This window comes from Bicyclus anynana, chromosome 14 (assembly GCF_947172395.1).
Source record: "Bicyclus anynana chromosome 14, ilBicAnyn1.1, whole genome shotgun sequence".
Taxonomy (NCBI): domain Eukaryota; kingdom Metazoa; phylum Arthropoda; class Insecta; order Lepidoptera; family Nymphalidae; genus Bicyclus; species Bicyclus anynana.
In genome coordinates this window covers 15,335,120-15,354,395 of record NC_069096.1, presented here as the reverse complement: position 1 = coordinate 15,354,395, position 19,276 = coordinate 15,335,120, and the positions used below count along the sequence as shown (strand labels likewise).

Sequence of the window (19,276 nt, the reverse complement as noted above, 5' to 3'; positions counted from 1 at the left end):
TATTAGAAAACAGTACAAGTTTGTGCCATTCATACCGCTGTCGGAATCTACGTGACATCGCACCGTAACGTTCTGATTTCCTTCATTAGATGCAGGTGTTCAGGATCCAGAGAGCATTTTTATAATTGATTACTACTATTTTTGTTGACAAAAGCAAAGCCAATCTGCACAACGATTAATGCAAATCACTACAAATGCCTTCAGAGACGATTATAAGACGTTCATATAATGCAATGATCATAAAGTCTACAGTTGAATTTTCTATTACTTTACATATTTTTTTAAGATTTCAGTTATTTCTTCCTTACTGGCAATTGGATTTACATTGAAAAACACATGTTTATTTTACACAGACGGACATATTCTCAAAGACGTCAAAACCAAGCAGCAAGAAAGATACAGCAATTTATGAGGCAGTCAAAGATCAAGTAAGTGTCACATCATCTTTAGTCCATAAACAACTTAAGTAGAGTCGGCAAAATATGTATTGTAGGGTAGTACTCTTCAATTCGCTTCTATCATATACTAGCGGACGCCTGCGACTTCGTCCGCGTGAAACCCTACCCCTACCCTACCCGTACCCTACCCCAACCCAGGTATTCTTTGTCCATCTCCTACTTCTAAACTACCTCTCTACCAATTATCAGCCAAATCGGTCCAGCCGTTTTTGAATTATAAATAGTGTAACTAACATGACTTTCTTTTAAATCTATAGATTTAATGCATCATCTATTGTTCCCTTTTATACACATATCATCTAGATCAATCGAACCATGATTGACCTTCCGATGTTAAGGTTCTTCTAATAATTTCATCGCTCCGAAGCTCAATATGTCCATTGTCCAAGCTAATCATTGGCAGATCCTCAATTGTATAAAACGTATTTTTTGTAATTTTCTACAGAATATTATTAAAAATCATATCTTCAGTCGTAAGACCTTTGAAATCTGCTACCTTCCAATATTAACATAGTCCAAATTCCATAATTGGCTAACATACTTACCAGTAGCGAAGGCTGAAATTTTGTAATAGATAACCCGACAGTCAGGCGTTTTTTCTAAAGATTGCAGAAATGTGGTAATATTATATAATTATATCAAGCGTGTAATAGTAGATTATGAAACGGTTGCATAATGACGGTCATTACAGCAAGAGTTGCATTTTATAAAACGAACGAAGTGAGTTTTATAATATAGACACGAGTGCTTTAATTTTTTATCTAAACTCATGAAATAGGAATCTAACAAAAGTAAATACTACTACATTTTCCGCGAATTAGAAGGTAAAAGATTAATGGTTGTATTTGTAGCACTTTATACAATATATCCGGGAGAGTTTGTTCCATATCAGCGCTCGAGTCAGTGATTTTGCTAAAAGCACAAACCTAAAATGCACTTAAAGGTTAAATTTGTACTTAAATCAATAATGTAATTCGAGTGGCACCAGAATTATATTACGAAATACAATGATTTTTTAAGTGTATACCAACAGGCAAAGATTGACACCCGTATTACGTACGTGTAGTACGTATACGTACCCGTACAGCCATGTCTTCATACTCGTATTTGCATAACAATTTAAATTACTATACTGTTCAAACTGTTAATTAACTAAAAAATATTAAGTAAAAAGTTAATTAAAAAATTAATTAGTAAAAAAGTTATATTATAACACACTTTCCATACAAAGAGCAGTTGTATAATGTATTTTTTTAATTTATTACAGTATGCATGTGAATAATCTATGCCATCATAATTTATTTTTTTATTTTCATAATTGGTATAAAATATATATATTTCCAATGGATGGATTTAAGATAAGCCACTAGGATTCAGGTTGTACCTATAGACTCCTCGCTGCTAGTACTTACCTTTGGTAGGAGCATGGGCTGACTGAAACTTTCAGTCTAAATAAAATAAAGTATAGCTAAAATAAAATAAGCTATCGCATACTCTTAGACTTTTACGATTTAAGAACATTCGATATATTAATATCGTAACAAAGACCACTAATGCTCCCAACTCTTTCATTGTAATTTTATTTCATAAAGTACAAAATATAAACGTCAGCGTATGTAGCTTATGAAATTAAATTACCTACCATGTACATTACAATCCTTTGTAGTTATGAATATTTTAATATATGAATTCTGTATATTAAACAATATCATTTTGCAATAAATAAAGAATCCTCTTAAAGCTCCGGTATTTGAGTTTCCTTTGACCGGTTATATATTGTTTACCGAAACCTAATAAAACTGCTACTTTTGATCGTCATGGGGGTAAGAGTAGGGTGTCCACAGACAAATAACTAAGATTTTGAGGATGTGTCCTGATGGTACCGAATACTAACTATGTATTTATTTACCATTTATAGGTACACACTATTACATTTAGCTGAGGTATTAATATATTTTTTATTTAAAGTGTTTTATGGAAAAATTTCGGCAAATCTCTTATTATGAAAAGACAAGTCAAATTTCTAAGCTCAATATACGAGTATGATACACGTATATTATACTCGTATTATTCACATACCTATTCTACTTTTATAAGGTTATACGATACTATGGTAAACTGCTGTTTGTTAAATGTATGCTTCCTTTCTACATTCTCCTAGTAATGGGTGTTCTGTCATCAGACAATAAGAAAAAGCATCTTGGTGTATATGCCATACTGTTTGGCGATCATATTGTTCTTCTCGGAGAAAACACGTTTGATGTTCAGTGCAGACTGAGAAAATGGCAGGAGAAATTGCAAAATGTTGGCCAACAAATCAGCCAAACGAAAACCGAATATTTATTCTTGGACTTCAGTGGCACATCCCAACTCTCCAGAATTGCCTTCAATAATGTAACACTACCAGTTAGCTCCGATTTTCGGTACCTCTAGTCACTTTTACAAAACGATGGCAATGTGGACTGAGACTTGAAAAGTATAATGAATGCGGGATGTATGAAATGGCGACAGCTGGTCTCAGGTGGACTATGTGATCCTCGAATCACATAGACTTAAGGATAAAATATACAAAACGGTTGTAAGAACTATCGCACTGTATGCGTCAGCATGTTGGGCGGTTAAAGAGACGGCTAGTAGGAAAATACATATGCGAACAAAATGCATGTATTGTGATGGATGTGTCAGGGTGATGTAACAAAAATGGAAATAAATAAGGAATCAGTATATAAGAGGAAATGTGAAAGAGGCGCCAATGACAGAAAAATTGAGGAGTTGGAGAGAAATTAGCTTGGTATGGACATGTAATGTGGAAGGATGATTGTCATTACCAGAAGAATGTTAAAATTGCAAATGGAAGGACACAAGAGCAGAGGAAAGCTTAAGAAGAGATGGTTGGAGTGTGTGAAAGAGTACATTTGTGTAAAGTGTGTGTGTGTAAAGTGAATGATGAGTTGAAGAGTAATAAAGGTGAATGGAGGAGATTGACATATTTTACTGACCCCACTTAAGTGGGATACGGTAAAGGGGATGATGATACTTTCTACAATCCTTCACTCACAAATTATACCCCCGTAACAGTTCTGTAGTTAGTTTGATCAAATAAGTTCGATGGTTACGATAGACTGCGCGGCACCAAATATAAAAAATATTGAATTTTCCTTGCTAGAAATTATTAGTGGACTGCGTTGCGGATAAAAATATTATTCTTTTAGTAGCAATAATAATTATAATAAGGCATTACCAGTACAGGTATCTATATTTAGTTTTTGTGTATCTGTACTGAAGAACGTTGTCAGAGTAATTTCGGATAATAAAAAACTCTACATTTCATGTATGTGTCAACCTTAGTCTTAAATTAGGATAAAGCAAGCTGCTTTCATACTGATATAGATCTGTTACTTATCTGACCGATCTGACCCTACGTTCTTTTGTAACTACTACTACTACCTTCTTTTGTATCTGAAAAAATTATTGTCCTATTTTTTTAACCTTTGACACGGATACCCTACTACTGTATAGCCTTAAACAGTATTGGGATGAAAGAGTAAACCAAATATGACTATTGCTTTTGCTGTTCATAATGTAACCCTTGTAAGCCTTAGTAGTTTGGAATTCGTATAAAATTAATCTACAAAGATTACAGTTAAAATGAAATATATGAATTCATTGTACTCCTTTGTTTCTGCTGTAATAATATATGGAAAATTCACAATAGTATTTTCTCACTAAATATTTTAAAATTACTTAGGTTTTTAAAGAAAAAATCGGAGTGACTTTTTTATAACTTCATAAAGTTTTGTGAGAAAGTGTCTAGGGTTGCTGATTTACATTATTTTCTTGAGAGCCATATGTGGTTGGTGTATCTAGAAAGAAAGAAAGAACTATCTACTGTGACGCGAGATTATAAATAAACTGACAATAAAAGTGTTAGGATGATGTCTGTAAAAGTCTTCAACGATGAAGTAACGTTGCAATTGCAAGATTAAATCATAAACCTTTTTCAAAATTAATAATGCTAAGTTATTTTTTTATTTATTGACTGATTGTATTTTAATGTTTTCATGCAACTAGCACTTGGGAGGAATTTACAACAAACGTAAGTTATTAGGAAACGATATTATTTCTGTAAAAATTTTTGATTTGCTTTTTATTATTTTTGAATTGTTATTAGTATTCTTTTATAATTATATAATAATAATAGGTCTGTCCCTGAAATAAATAATGTACTGGGCACTATATTTAATCCCTTTGAAGACCCATTTACGCTAGCTTAAAACTCATTTGATTCAAAGTATAGGTACTTGTTCCCTTATTACCTCAGGCAAGGAAGGGTACACCAAATATAAGTATAACAATTTATTTTATAAATACAATATCGACATATTCGTGCCCATTATTCGGGATATTGACAGAAACGTGCGCACTGTTCATTTCTATGGAATTCTTTAACCCTTTCCTCATTGTAAGAGTTTTACCACACTCAACTCCCTTTACCGCAACTACTGAACTCTTTTGTGAATTGTTTTAGTTTTTACCTAGTGAGTTTTAATTTAAATCTGTTCAGGACAATCGTGTATTTATTTTGGAAGAGGGTATTTGTCAATTTTTTTATAGTACCTACCCACATAATATTATTGTTATGTTAAAAATATGCTAAATAGAAGTAACAGTGTAGGTATGTGAAACGCTGCCGTGGATCGCTCAAAAACGTCCTATACAAAATACTGTAGAATTATGACGTCACAACTATGTAAAAGCGCTAGATTTGTATGGGTGTTTAAAGATTATTACATATATTTTTTTATTTGTGCGATTATGTTTATTCTTCTCATAATTAAAAATATCACGTACACTACGCTTCATGTTGATGGATCCAGAATAGGTAATCTTTGTGGGATAAGTATGTTATGTGCCTGCCCAACGCAATGTTGTTCTTTTTATAGGCGATGGTTTTCCACTTATTAACAGATGGGCTGGCTTACTTGCTTATTCCAGCAATTATTATTGCAAAATGAGTTATTTAATCTTCTATTGTTTGTTGCGATTAAAAGTATCACGTGTGTTAGTGCCCTAACAAACGATCTCTGCCAAAATATCACGTTTCACCCTCTTTGATATGTGGTACCTCACGTACGCTGTAACTTAAGCGAAATATGTGGCACGCTTCGAAAATAACCTATTTTGTACGCTATCAGAAATATCGTAGGGTTTCCTTGAATATTTTTTCTTCTTCATGAAGCATAAGTTTTCGTAAAGAATGTTTAAAAATTTAGGCTGAGAATTCCAAGATATGTTAATTATGAATATGTTGATAGTAACAAGTACCAACTGACGAGATTATTTTAAGTGTCAACGAAAACTTTAAGAAGCTTTCGCTCAGATATTGGATCAAGGGTCTGAACACAGAGGGTAGTTAATAAAGAATATACAGACATCACATATTTTGGGAAGAGTTTGCTAAACTCAGTTCGTGACCAGCTTGCTGTTATGATTACTTGGGTGCTTTACTCATACCCAGAACATCAAATTTATTTTCATTGATTTTTTTTTTTTATTGAGAAAGAATACAATATGGAACTTAAGCTAACTTATCCTAATAACTATACAAATCATGCCCACGTGGAATGGTGGCAAGAATACTGGCTGCATTTCCGCGCTGGACAGCCAGGCTGATCATTTGCGCAAAATATGAGCCAGCCCTTCTGTCACCAGTCGAGGCAACTAGCCGCGGTGAAATTATTCGATAAATTTTTTTGGCACTGCGACTCCATGGCCCAAGGGTCTCCACGGCAAAAGGTACAAATATGTAACTCTCTGTCAAAGAGGCATACTTGAGCCACTTACCGGTTTCAGCTTTTTCTGCTGCGGCTCCCGGTCTTGATTCTGTCTCCCTAATATGACACGGTGCTAATGTATCGACGCATATATCGTCCCACATTAGGGCCCGCCCCATTTCCCAGGGAACCAGCGTCAATCCATTGAATTAAATTCCAACGGATTAATGAAGGTTGTTTTTGTGATGGATGAGGATGATAATAACATGGTATGTATCTTCCTGTCCAGGTTACAGAGAGAACGAGCCGCAAGCGCGAAGGTGGCCCGGCTCTCCCCGGGTGCCCGCCAAAGCTTGTCGCAGCCCACCATCAGTACACCACCCACGCCCAATAGGTAATCATCAAAGTCAAAGTCAAAGTCAAAGTCAAAGTCAAAATTCATTTATTTCAATTAGGCTTAATTTACAAGCACTTTAGAAAGGTCAAGATTATGTCATAATTTAATTTAATTTAATGGTGGTAATAATAGTCGAAAACTTAAAACTAAAGTTACGAGGGTTCCAAACGCGCCTTGGTCCGAGAAGAGCCCACAACAAACTCATCATCATCATCATTATCCACCGATGGATGTCCACAATGGATAGACATAATATTTTTTTATAAATATATTACCACAATACATACTGTCTAATACACTAGATAGTTCAAATCTACCTCGTTTGTCATTCTGTTGATAAGGTCCTGGGTCGGGCTATATAAGATACTGAGCTTGTCTTTCTTCTAAGAAATTTTCAGTTTTATTCTCGCACATTCCCGTGCCTCGGAGAGCACGTTAAGCCGTCAGTCTCGGTCACTACCACCACTATAGCTTGGCGAGTTCAATTATGACATTTCCATGATATGCGGGCGACGGGGGAAGGACTGCGCGGGTGTGAAGTCGTGTGCGCGGGACAGATGGAGAGACTGCGCGGGTATTAAGCCGTGCGCGCGGGATCGCTACTCTCCTCCCGGCCCGCGTGGATCATCGGGAGTGTTACAAACGAATTTACCAAGCCACCGATCACGGACCTACAAGAAGAGAGGCCTGGCCCTAAAGCGTATCTCATACTATGGTTACTACAATTGATGAATTACGCGTCACAAGCCAAATTCGAAATCAAGAGTTATTTCTATACAATCTACTTGACTACATATATAATAATATCCTTGACTACAATCTCACCTGATGATAAGTGATGATGCAATCTAAGTTGGAAGGGAGCTAACTTGTTAGGAGTAGAATGAAAATCCTCGGTTTCTACACGACATCGTACCGGAACGCTAAATCGCTTGGTACCTCTATCTTGTAAATCCATCGCGCATACTACTGCGCCACGGAGGCCGTTAAAGTGTCATTTACGCGGACCATTTTAGAAGCACTATTAGGAGTCGCCTTCTTTGTAACTCAAAATCTATACATAGACACATTTTGGTTCGTTTATTAAATCTGCTTAGGTTAACTATAATCAAAAATGTCTTAAATATTTTCCTCTTATAACTATATGTAGTTACTAATATTGATCGGCTTTGGGATTTCCACGTCCACTTTGACAGCTTAGCGACTTTGGGATTTAATGTACCGCAATGGCTGCGTTCAGTTTAACGACAAAACAAGTCCATTCTTCAACATCTATGTCTTTACTTAGTGTCTTGCTTATATTGTGTCTATTTTTAACGTTTTGTTTTAGGATCATTAACTACTTAGCACCTGAGTCACCGATGGACGCAGACGAAGATCTACTTCTCGAGCTTCTGTTTAACATGTGACCTCACCTTGAAACATCACAAAAATGCTTTCCAAAAACTTCAAGATACTAAAAGTTTGGAATATTGGGCTGTTCTTTGCATGCAACAAAGTTTCTGATGTTTTGTTTAAGTATGCTCATGCATTATTTATAAGAATACAATAACTGCCGGAGTCAGGAACTATATTTTTTTTTAATTATTTAGGCATGCAGCGTTATTTCATTTTTTATTTCTTTTATAAAAAAATACAATTACTGTTGAAGTCAGTTTCTCTTATATATTTGTGTACATTTTTGCGCCATGTATGCATGCCGATTCGTTTATCAATTAAATTTTTATTCTGTTTATCATATTACGTTAAAATAGAAACCTAAGAATCATCGGTTTTATGATTACCACCTGACTGCCTTCATTTAGTCATTAAAAATACTATCACTATCCTAATATATTTAAAAAACAATTTTCAGAAGGGATTAACGGAGTTGTGACGTAACTCAGGCCTTGAATTTTTAAATTATCTTCTTGTTTTACAGTGTCCTTATATTTCCCGTAGTGTTCCAACTGTTTCGATTTCCTATGCAATATTTTCCGTATTATTTTTTCAGTTTGCATGTTCGATTGTTACATCTCGATTTATATTCATTTGAAACTTCTTAGAAATAACTTCTTCATGTTTTTTGACCTTGATTTCGTATTTGAGTTTAACTCTTCAGGTCATAGACAGGGTTATATTTAGTATAAATTTTATCGTATTTGTATTATATTTTCATAACGTATTTTTGAGAAATTTGTTTAGGGCGTTTATTGGAATCATATTTTTGAAATCTCTAAATTGAATGTAATGTAATTTTCTTAGATCATCTTTAATATTGGCAATATTAAACATTTTAACTTCATTGACGGCACTACAAGTAATAAAAGTACTGTTTTGTGCATTTATTATAAAATTGGCAACTGTTAAATGTTTAAGTTTACCCGCTTTCAATGCAAGGTTTTGAGATCGAACAAATCTTGAATTTCTTAGCTCTACTAATAATTTTCACGGTGGAATTAAAAGTAAGTAGGTTAAGTACAAATTCAAATTATTAAAAAGCCACTGTTCTTATAAAGTAGATGCACCTAGCGTATAATTCAATAAACCCGACGAGCTGTGAGTATTTTGAGATTTTATCGTATTTAAGAAAAAAATACTTAGTTTTACTATTGGTCTAAAGTTTACCATATAGGTTTCATTCCAGCCTAAATAATCTTTAAGTCAATGCAATGAAACATTTAGACGGTTTTACTCAACAGCCAAGTCTTTATTTTTACCATTCCTCTAGACTTATTGTTGGAATATTGAGACATTTCATTTCACATTTTCATCCGTTTCCACTTTATTCTTATTTTGGTATTTCATAAATACGATATATTTATTTACATAGTCCATTTCCCTACCCCTAGTTCCTACTTCAATAACTATTATACTACTTAAATAAATTATTACAACAACTTAAACTTAGTTTATTAGATAGATTACTTTTTGTTTCTAGATCCTCGATAAAGCTAAATGCCATACTAATCTAGCGTTCATGAAAAAATAAGGTTGTGCACCATTTAATATAGAAATAACTACCTAAATATTCCCTTTTTCTGAATTCTCTGATATTTTAACGTAGAAAGTATAGATAATAGATTAAGATATTAGAAGTAATCATAGCTTAACCATAAGACGACGTGCTGCCGTCAAGATATTTTCGATTCGTATTTTTATAAAGCAAAAGTTACGAATGACTATGATTGCTTTGCTTGTGCAGGGCCGTGGAAATGATTCCTCACTTAATTTACTACCACTGTTTGTTTTCTCATCTTTAATGAATCCCAATTCAAAAATCTCTAGGCTTTATTTACCTTCATTTTCTGTCAGAAGATTTCAATACTTTTCTATGTTACTTTCTTCATCTTTAAGTCTTGCATCCCTTACAGATTTTTTAATTTTAGAAGACTTGAAAGGCCCGGAGTTGTCATATGGAAAGGGATGCTTTTGTATTATTATCATGTCCAAAACCAGATTCGACGGGTCGGTTGTACTTTAGGTGATTGAATGTATTTAGGAACGATTTCGATAAACGTGTATTTAAAATGTTTGGATATGTTAACAATGCGCCAGCAATGTTAGAGGTAAATAATGAATGTAACGCGACGCAGTTCGAGAATAACCGTCCAGTTGAGGCGGCTTTTGCACCCTCTGGTGGCGTAGAGGCAAAAGTCGCATACAAGCGAAAACATCTTTTACGACTTTGTCTATAGAGACGCGATTCGCTTGCGAGGCACGGGGCACCCGAGGGCGCACGAATGCAACATGTACATTTTATATTTTTGGATTGCTAACTTTAAGATGTTATATTTATATATGTATATGTAGTGATGGCGGATACGAAACCAGTATTTCGAGATGTATTGCGCCAAAAGTTTTGATGTATTAATTTTCCAATAAAATTCTCTCGTTTTTCTTTTTCGGATGAATAGTTCGTTTAGCTAGTGGTCATGTATATATTTTTGGATGACGTGCACGATTGCTTTCGGAAAGTCGATGTTATACATATAAGGGGAAGCCGAAATAAATGATGGTAAAGGATATTTTTAATGGTAACGCAGAACCTCTGATAGCAATAATATTTTTGTGGCAAAAAACTACTCCAATTATAGAAAAAGAGTATTTTGTAATCCACGCAATCGTCACAAACAGTTGAATATAGAATGCTTTTAGTGCTACCGTAAAATGTGCTCCGATTTCAAGAAAAAATAAGACAAAGATGAGCAATAATTAAATTTATTGAAGACGTACGTATGACGCTGTTAGTTTTATTGGCTCGAAGAGTAATTTAGTGCAAGAATTGATTTAGGTAAATTGGTACACATTTCCTAGTTACTATATAATTTAGTGAATCATAGATAGCTATTTTTTTCTTAGTGCCATAAATACTAATTTTAGAAAGGTTTACAGATGCGCTGATAAGGAATAACTAGGCCGATGTTGATAGTGGTTTTAGCGTTTTGTAATAAAATAACAATGATAATTTAAAAAATATATTCGGAGCACATATTTATGGCACGCGATAGTGATTGACCACAGCTAAAAATATAGTGCACTAGAAGTAGTACTAGTTAGAAGAATTACTACTTATATAAATGAAATAAAAAAAAGAAATCTTGAAATCTATACATAGAATTTAAATTTAAAAGTTTAACTAATACTTTTTATTATTATTATTATATAAATAAGAAAGCTTGTTCACACATTATAAATCATATTTAGAAAGTACAGTTAAGTATAAAGAATTGAGACGAGTAAACGGGGAATGGAACGATTTGAATAGTGAGATTAAGGTTGGAGAATTTGGAGTTTTTGGGTAGGCTACTTTGTTCCGTAATTCTATCGTGTTTACATAAAATAGTAATTTAAAATTATTTCAAAAGCTAGATTTATTTTCTTTTTGTAACAAGAATACCTACATTATTTTATAGTTTGAAATTTAAGATCAAATTTGATATTTCATTTAATTTTGCGTAAATTACATCCATAACTAATTTAAGATTTTCTTTATTCCTTCCGTTTTTTTTCATTCTTACGATATTTTATGTAAACACCAAAGTTTATAATATGTATATAATTATATAAAATTATGAATACTCTGTTCGCTTACAAATGATATGCCAAAGGCGTATAATTTCAATATTGTGATAAAGGTTGCAAGATTACTGATTTGAAGCATTATTAATATTAATTTAATTAAGTGTTGGTATCGTATTACGTTTTTTGTTTTAGCTTTTTAGCCAAGTCAGGTTGATATATTATAAATTTAGTATTAATCATAAAATAATTAATATTGAACGCTGAGATTTTATGTTTTTCTGAAACTATGCTTTTGAGTTTGAGTTTTTGAGACTGCTGGTATAACTAATGATAGTTCGCTTAAAACACTATTATTGGATATTTTATCCCTCTACTGCATTGTCCAATATCACTTCTTATTTTTTTTTTCAGTTAAACAGAACTAATTTAATTATTATTAAATATTTTTTTCTTATTTCTAAACTACTGAAACTCAATTGTATTTTATAAATTTATATATTAGATGACATAGTGATGTATTTATTTTGCTTTGCTTATAAAAATTAATGCTCGACTTATACAGATAGTAAAAATTCATGCAATGGAAGTTTGATGATAAATCATGATTTAATAATATCAACCTGATTTCGTTGTTGTTTTAGTCAAAGCTTGCCTAATTATAATATTGCATATCACTTAGGTATTTATGTATGAAACCAAGTTTTCTATGGCAATATTAAATTTCTGGATTTTTTCCTATTAAAACGCTAGATTATTAGTCTGTTATATTGTTAAAATTGATTGTTATTTTTATTTTGTTTTGTCTATTAGTTATTTGTGTTGATACATCTTTATCATTTTAAAAATATTGTTTGATTCTAATTTTTATAGCTATATATGATTTACATCCTATTGTTGTAGATTGTGTATATTGTTAGCAACAAAATTGCTTAAAATATTTTTTTATCATTTGAAGTGTTTTTATTGTTATATTAGTTCACTTCATGGACCTATTTTTCTAGTTGTAGTAGTAATGTTGCTTGAGAAGTTTTTATATTGTAGCGTATACGTATTTGATAGCAAATTTTTATGAAGTTATTTTTTTAATATTTGAAAAATTAAGTAATTAAAAAATACTTCGATCGTATGCATTTGTAATCGTTTTTTATTAATAATAAGTTTCTCTTTGTTATAGAAAGTGTAAAGTCGCGGACACATTGATGCTTACAAAGCTCCAGCGTTCCACCAATCAGCAGTCTGCATTTCATACCGGCGTCTGTGATTGGTTATTTTCAGAGCGCAACTTTGAACGCATCGATGTGCGGCTTATATTGTTATGTACTGCCAGTTCTGAGGTTCTAACACCAAATATTGCGAAAATAATCGTTTGTAAGGTGTGTGTATTGTCCTGGGACGCCTTTCATTTTCCATTTGTACCTATATATTGTTATTTCGATATTTTCCTAAATATCGATAATTTGCTAAACATTGTATTAATATTTTTAAGTTGTTGGAAATATCGAATTAGCGATGGAATATATTTATTAAAAATTCCATTTCTATATTAGTTGTAGGTATGAGGTACACAGTTACTTTGGCCAGTCAGAATAGCTAATGGGGTAAAATTATTAAAAAAAAAAGATTTTTTTTGTAAAACACCCTGTTTTCTGATTGGTTCGTTGCGTAAGATTTAGTTATACAAATTTTGAAAATAAAATAAAGAAACGATTGTTTATATTAAAATTTTATTTGAAAGTATACCTTTCGATATCCATAAAATAGTCTTGAAGCATTATAAAAGTATTTTAGCTTGTTTTAATAAAAAAGTTCGAATTTACCAGTATGCATACGCGATTATAACTAAGTTAATTTATTTTAATATTAAAGTTATTGTTAAGTTGTAAGCCTAATTGTAGAAAAAAATAATTTCTTATTTAGTTTATATAGAACACTTATTATAATTACAACTATAATTTTATAGTGAAGTTATTATTGTTTGAGATTATATAAACGCTTCATACAATAATTATGTAATAAAATAATTATTATGAAAATAAAATTCAGTTACTATATAATATAATATTGTGTATTAGGTTATGGAGTGATCAGATACGAAGCCATTCATTATTATTTTTAACCGACTTCCAAAAAAGAGGAGGTTTTATGTTTGGCTGTATGTATGTTTTTTTTTAAATAAAATACTGTACATAATAACTATGAGTTACGTGACCATCCTCGATCTTAATTTAACGTATTTAGCGAGTGAGGGGCCGACAAACAAATTTCTCAAAATAACGCATTGGCACAACGTATCCATATTTTAAATCAGTAATCACTTAATATCAAGTAACCCTGTCCTCTCCTGTTATTTCTTTTTTTCTAAGCACAAATTATGTACCTAAAATTCTACTTCCAAAAGTAAGTATGTTCCGATAGAACAGTAATTTGTTTTTTGTACGAGTACTACTTTATGGAATACTGATAAGCTATTGACTTCATCCCACTCGTTAAATCTATAAATAATTTCTTTATAATTACGTATATTATAAAGTGGTATTTTTTGTTTGTTTGTTGATACGAATTGGCTCTGAAACTAACGAACCGATTTTATAAAAATCTATCAAAAATGGAAAGCTATATTATCAGCAAGTAACACACACAATATTTTACCCCCGTACTCCCATCGGAATGCAAAAAACGCGGGTGAAACCACGTGGTATTGAGCGTCTCCACTGATATATCGTTTCATCATTTCTTTATTTCGTTGTAGAGAATGGAGATTATTTGTTATGAAGTCATTTATAAAAAGTTCTTATATAGCCCGAGCATAATATTATGTAGCCTCCTGTAGTAAGCCCTAATATTGTCGATTATACCAATGACTTTAACACTTTAAGTACATTATAATTTGTAGTTATTTCTGATCGCTCCAAATAAACAAAGGGTGGAAAAACACAAGATTCAATATTTATACATAAATAATATATCTTTTTTTATTACAATATATACAAAGCGACTTTTTGTCATCTTGCCATGATGAGCCTTGTAAAAATAATAAAGACACTAAATAAAATAGATTCCTGCATAGATCCTCTCTGAGTCAGCTATTCGATCGAATTTGGCACAACCGCACCGCGTGTCTTGATTTTATAAAAAATAATTTGTGTCTTTTTTACCCGACTTCGATGGATGCAATGGGATTGGGTTCGTTTTATCGTTTAAAAAATTGTTAAACAAATAGATATAACAAATACTTGTTAGCTCGGTTTCATAACCTAATAGTTATCTATTCAATAATTGTATTTCAGCTTACAAGTTTTGTCTTTGTCATTTGACATATAGGAAAAGAGTGACAAAACTTACGATTAAATCAGATGACAATTTTCAGAAGATAGTGAAGCCGGCTCTTACTTTTAGGCCTCCTGATTTAAACAAGAAAAAGAACGAACTGACACGTTTCAAGCGCGTTCCATCTTTGGCCATATCAACATGTGATCAAAGTCTAGCGGAAGCCTATTTTGGTACAAAAATCAAAACATTCGAAATCGTGGGGCATCTCACTAAGTTATATAATTGGAATTAATTGTACTTGAACTTGTTTTTAAATATTGTATAAAAACTCGGGCGTTATTTACCGAAACATCACACATTAAGAGGTACAGCTGTTTGACGAAGTGTGACATTGTGCGGCAAAGGGTGGAGAATGGCTCTAAATTGGGTGACGTCACATTTGTAAATCCAAAACATTTGAGTTTTTTACGAAGAGTTTTAAAATATTTCTGAAACAACATTCACGACGGATTATATGAATTGAAACGAGTTTGAGATTTTCTTTTTAATCAGACACCTTGTTAATAGTCTTTGTTATATTTTTTTTCGAATATTTATTTTGATGTTATCATTGATATTTAACTTTAATTTTATTAAAAAAATATGACGTCACAAAAAGGAGGGGTGGGGCAATTTTACAAATGTGACGACTATAACTAGGAGACAGGGGTCATAAATGTCACAATAAAATTTTTGGTTGACCTCTTACGAATAATGAATAATTGTTTTGTGTGTACGAAATTCTGCGTACACCAAATAGCGTAGACTAAGGTCACCCTTGTGAAATGATACAAAAGTCGCTGTGTATATACATATATACATAAAATATAAAAAAAAATTGTGATTCAAACGGAGGTTGGGCGTCAGATGGCGCATGATGTGTAAACTTTGAGCAAAGAAAATAATCTTCCTTTGTAATAATATTATTATAATCTATAAACACGACAAAATTGTGATTCGAAGCAATTTAAAATATTACTGCTGACTATTTATTGTGTTTCATTCCTTTCGAACCCTCATATTTATTTTTTGAAATAAAAAAATGTAGCCCAATTTATTTCTGTGGTCTATAATATGTAATGTATCATATTCGGCTCACTACAGAGCTCGAGTCTCCTCTCAGAATGAGAGGGGTTAGGCAAATAGTCCACCACGCTGGCTTAATGCGGATTGGCAGACTTCACACACGCAGAGAATTAAGAAAATTCTCCGGCATGCAGGTTTCCTCACGATGTTTTCCTTTACCGTTTGAGACACGTGATATTTAATTTCTTTAAATACACACAACTGAAAAGTTGGAGGTGCATGTCGGATTCGAACCTACGTCCTCCGGAATCGGAGTCAGAGGTCATATCCACTGGGCTATCACGTATATTCTATGGTCTATAATATGTAATATATAAAGTAATAATATACTAGCACAGAAAGTGAAATAAGTTTTGAAGCTCACAGCTGTGGAGTTACAAAAACATCATTATGTATAAAGTAACTCGTAGTAGCGGTCCTGGTTTGAATTTAGCTTTGTTTTCCATCAAGAAAGCATCAAAATTCATTAAAATTACGGGAATAATGTCGCTGGCGGCGACTACACGATTTAAAAAGAATGAAGAAAGATATAGGTACTTAAAATGCTAAGCGAAAATGTCTCGCTAAAGTTTTCTTAGGAGTGAGATTGTTAGAAAAATTCTTCTCAAATATTCAATATATTTATTGTCTTTTTCTTTTATTAAAAAGTTATTATACAAAAATAATGTATTCCGATCCTTTGACCTAGATATCGGAATCCCTTTTAAATAAACTGAATAATTCATCTTCAATTTCCATATCAATACGGGGTTAGATATAAAGTATAAATTATTCACTTTTTTCTGATAGATCCACACTGTCTGCAACATTATTACTTATATGTTTTTTCTCTTTCTCTTGTATATCTCTCCAGTTGAGAATACCAAGTTCTGGGTGAGATTTCATGCCTGCAAATTTTGCTATATACGATACGGTCCCATTATGTATATACGATACAAACCAGAATCACACCAAATTCGCACGAGAGTTTTTTAACGGACGTTAAAATACAACAAATGCATTCCCAAGTATATTACGACAGCGTTGTTAAATTAAAACACGACGCTATATCGAGCAGTGCTGCTTTTTCAATTTTGGGCGATTGAAATAGACCTTCATTCAACTTCATACTTTAATGCTACGACCGCATTCTAAGGCATCGCTTTTTTAATTCTCGTGCGTTTCTTATTGTAGGCGGTAGTTCAAAATAATGAGTAAGTATCTATTACACATATTTTTATTATTTTTTATGCAATATAGGCTTGCGCTTGACTACAATTAAGCCTGATCAAAAGCATTGAATGCGGTCTATGTTAGAGCGCGCTTACTTAGAAGATGCCTATTCACTGATAACGATACTGATAATTAAGAAAGAGATTGTAGTCAAGGGCTAACTTGTAGAGAATAAAAAAAAAACTTAACAACTAGACATTCAGATGAATAGTAGGTACAACTAGATATCTTTTTTTATCAATTTAATAAGACGCGAAACTTATTCTAAATTATTTAAAAACTGGTAACGTTTGTTTACATAATCTATTTACGAAGATGGTAATTGACTGGCGAAATTTTATATGGTGCTTGTAACACATATGGGACTTGAACAGTTTTGCTATTAACTGATCCATTATAGCTGTAATTCACATGGCTTTGGCTGCTTTTGAATGTGCAGGGAACTCCAGAAGTGGTATGCTGAGGAGGAATTCTAGCTGGGTCTGGAAAATATTTCTCGTGAACGTCCAACCATCTTTTTACCTGAAACGAGTAAAAAGATATATTAACACTTACTTTAAAATAAGCACTTTCCGTTTTAAGTCAAAATTTAATAGAAATTGGGGAAAATTATTAATTAGTACACTGAAAATTTATTAGAAGAAAAAAAAGCTCAGTCTTTCATAGCCCGTTCCAGGGCGGTTACGATGTTTTGTTCAATTCGCAAGTCCGAGTTTTGACTACATCCACATCTCTCTTTGTTTAACACGATACTTTAAAAAGAGAAAGATAGAGGTGAATTCGTAACTCACACTCAAACACTCGCAAATATGGCAATTGATTATAATATCAATTATGTAGGTGGAACTTAATATTTACAAAACAGTTATAAAGACGAGGTACTCAGGTTAATACAGGAGTATTTACCATTACTTCAAGGTATCCAAGCCGAACTGCATATCGTACGTATATTAAAGTACGTAATCCTAGTGGTGAGATTTTTTTTTTTATTCTGTACAAGTTAGCCCTTGACGACAATCTCAGATTGACGATATCGACGAGATATTGTAACTGGTACTCCACACTTCACTAGTAAGCTACTTCATGATATTTTTCAATGAAAAATTTTGGCTAGGTCATAATTGGATGCGATTTAAGGGACACAATTTAAGATCTATTTACAAAAGACATATTTTTTACTCCGAAAATATTCATTATAGAACTCATGTTCCTTAGATATTTTTAATTATTTTTCCTTAAATAATACAGCCCTAGAATTACAAATACTCCCGAACACCCTGTATAAGTATATAATACATATATAATTTCCTACCACCAAGCTCAGTACCTGAAGCTAAACACCCGTCTTAAAAATAATGCAGTCTATATACTATAGCAGATCCCCGCGGTTTCACCTGCGTAGTTCCCAATCTCGTGGGAATACGGAGATAAAATGTAGTCATATGACACTCACAAATGACGTGGATTTCAATTAGTGAAAGAATTTTCAAAATAAGTATATAGATCCAGAGATTACAGTGCTTCCTGAAAACTCTTATGATATTTAATTATTAATTTAATTATTAATCTATAATTTAATATTATTAATCTATAATCATATTATAATAAAATACGTACATATTGACAACGGCATGGCTGCGTACATTGTTGAGTAGCAGACATTTTCAATTTATCACAATATATAAAAAAAAGAATGATACTGTGAACGAAACTTTCGTCCTTGCGCCAAAATAATCAAAGTTTGAATGAAAATAAATTTCCAAAACACATGTTATATAGGTAATTGTATTAATTCGAGATCATTAATTATTAAAGTTATTAGACTGTCGTGTAATTAGATAATTAGATAAATTATGTCTTAGCAATGACTAATTAATACACATTTTCAAGTCAATAACAAATCAAATTAGGATAGCAAAAATTTACTAATGCGTCACTAATTATTGAAATAATTATATTAATTAAGGATTAGCAGGACAAAAAGTTTTTCTACCTATTTGTTAATTAATAATTGCACCAAAACATTTTTTTTACAC

At 32.3% G+C, this 19,276-nt stretch overlaps 1 protein-coding gene and 1 long non-coding RNA gene across 2 annotated transcripts in view; one reads left to right on the top strand and one right to left on the bottom strand.

The window, feature by feature from the left end:
* LOC112045052 (calmodulin-binding transcription activator 2) overlaps positions 1–17,085 on the top strand; it is a 202,428-nt gene extending 185,343 nt beyond the window's left edge. Inside the window, exons 20-22 of the mRNA XM_052885311.1 lie at positions 354–428; positions 6,522–6,626; positions 7,960–17,085. Coding sequence (XP_052741271.1) covers positions 354–428; positions 6,522–6,626; positions 7,960–8,038 — 259 coding nt within the window. The 3' untranslated portion in view covers positions 8,039–17,085. The remainder of the gene's footprint in view (positions 1–353; positions 429–6,521; positions 6,627–7,959) is intronic.
* Positions 17,086–17,524: 439 nt separating this feature from the next.
* Positions 17,525–18,975, bottom strand: LOC128198713 (uncharacterized). The gene is made up of 2 exons (XR_008251420.1): positions 18,858–18,975; positions 17,525–17,762 (listed from the first exon to the last, which is right to left on the bottom strand). It is a non-coding gene; the product is annotated as an uncharacterized LOC128198713 (long non-coding RNA).
* Positions 18,976–19,276: the final 301 nt, after the last annotated feature.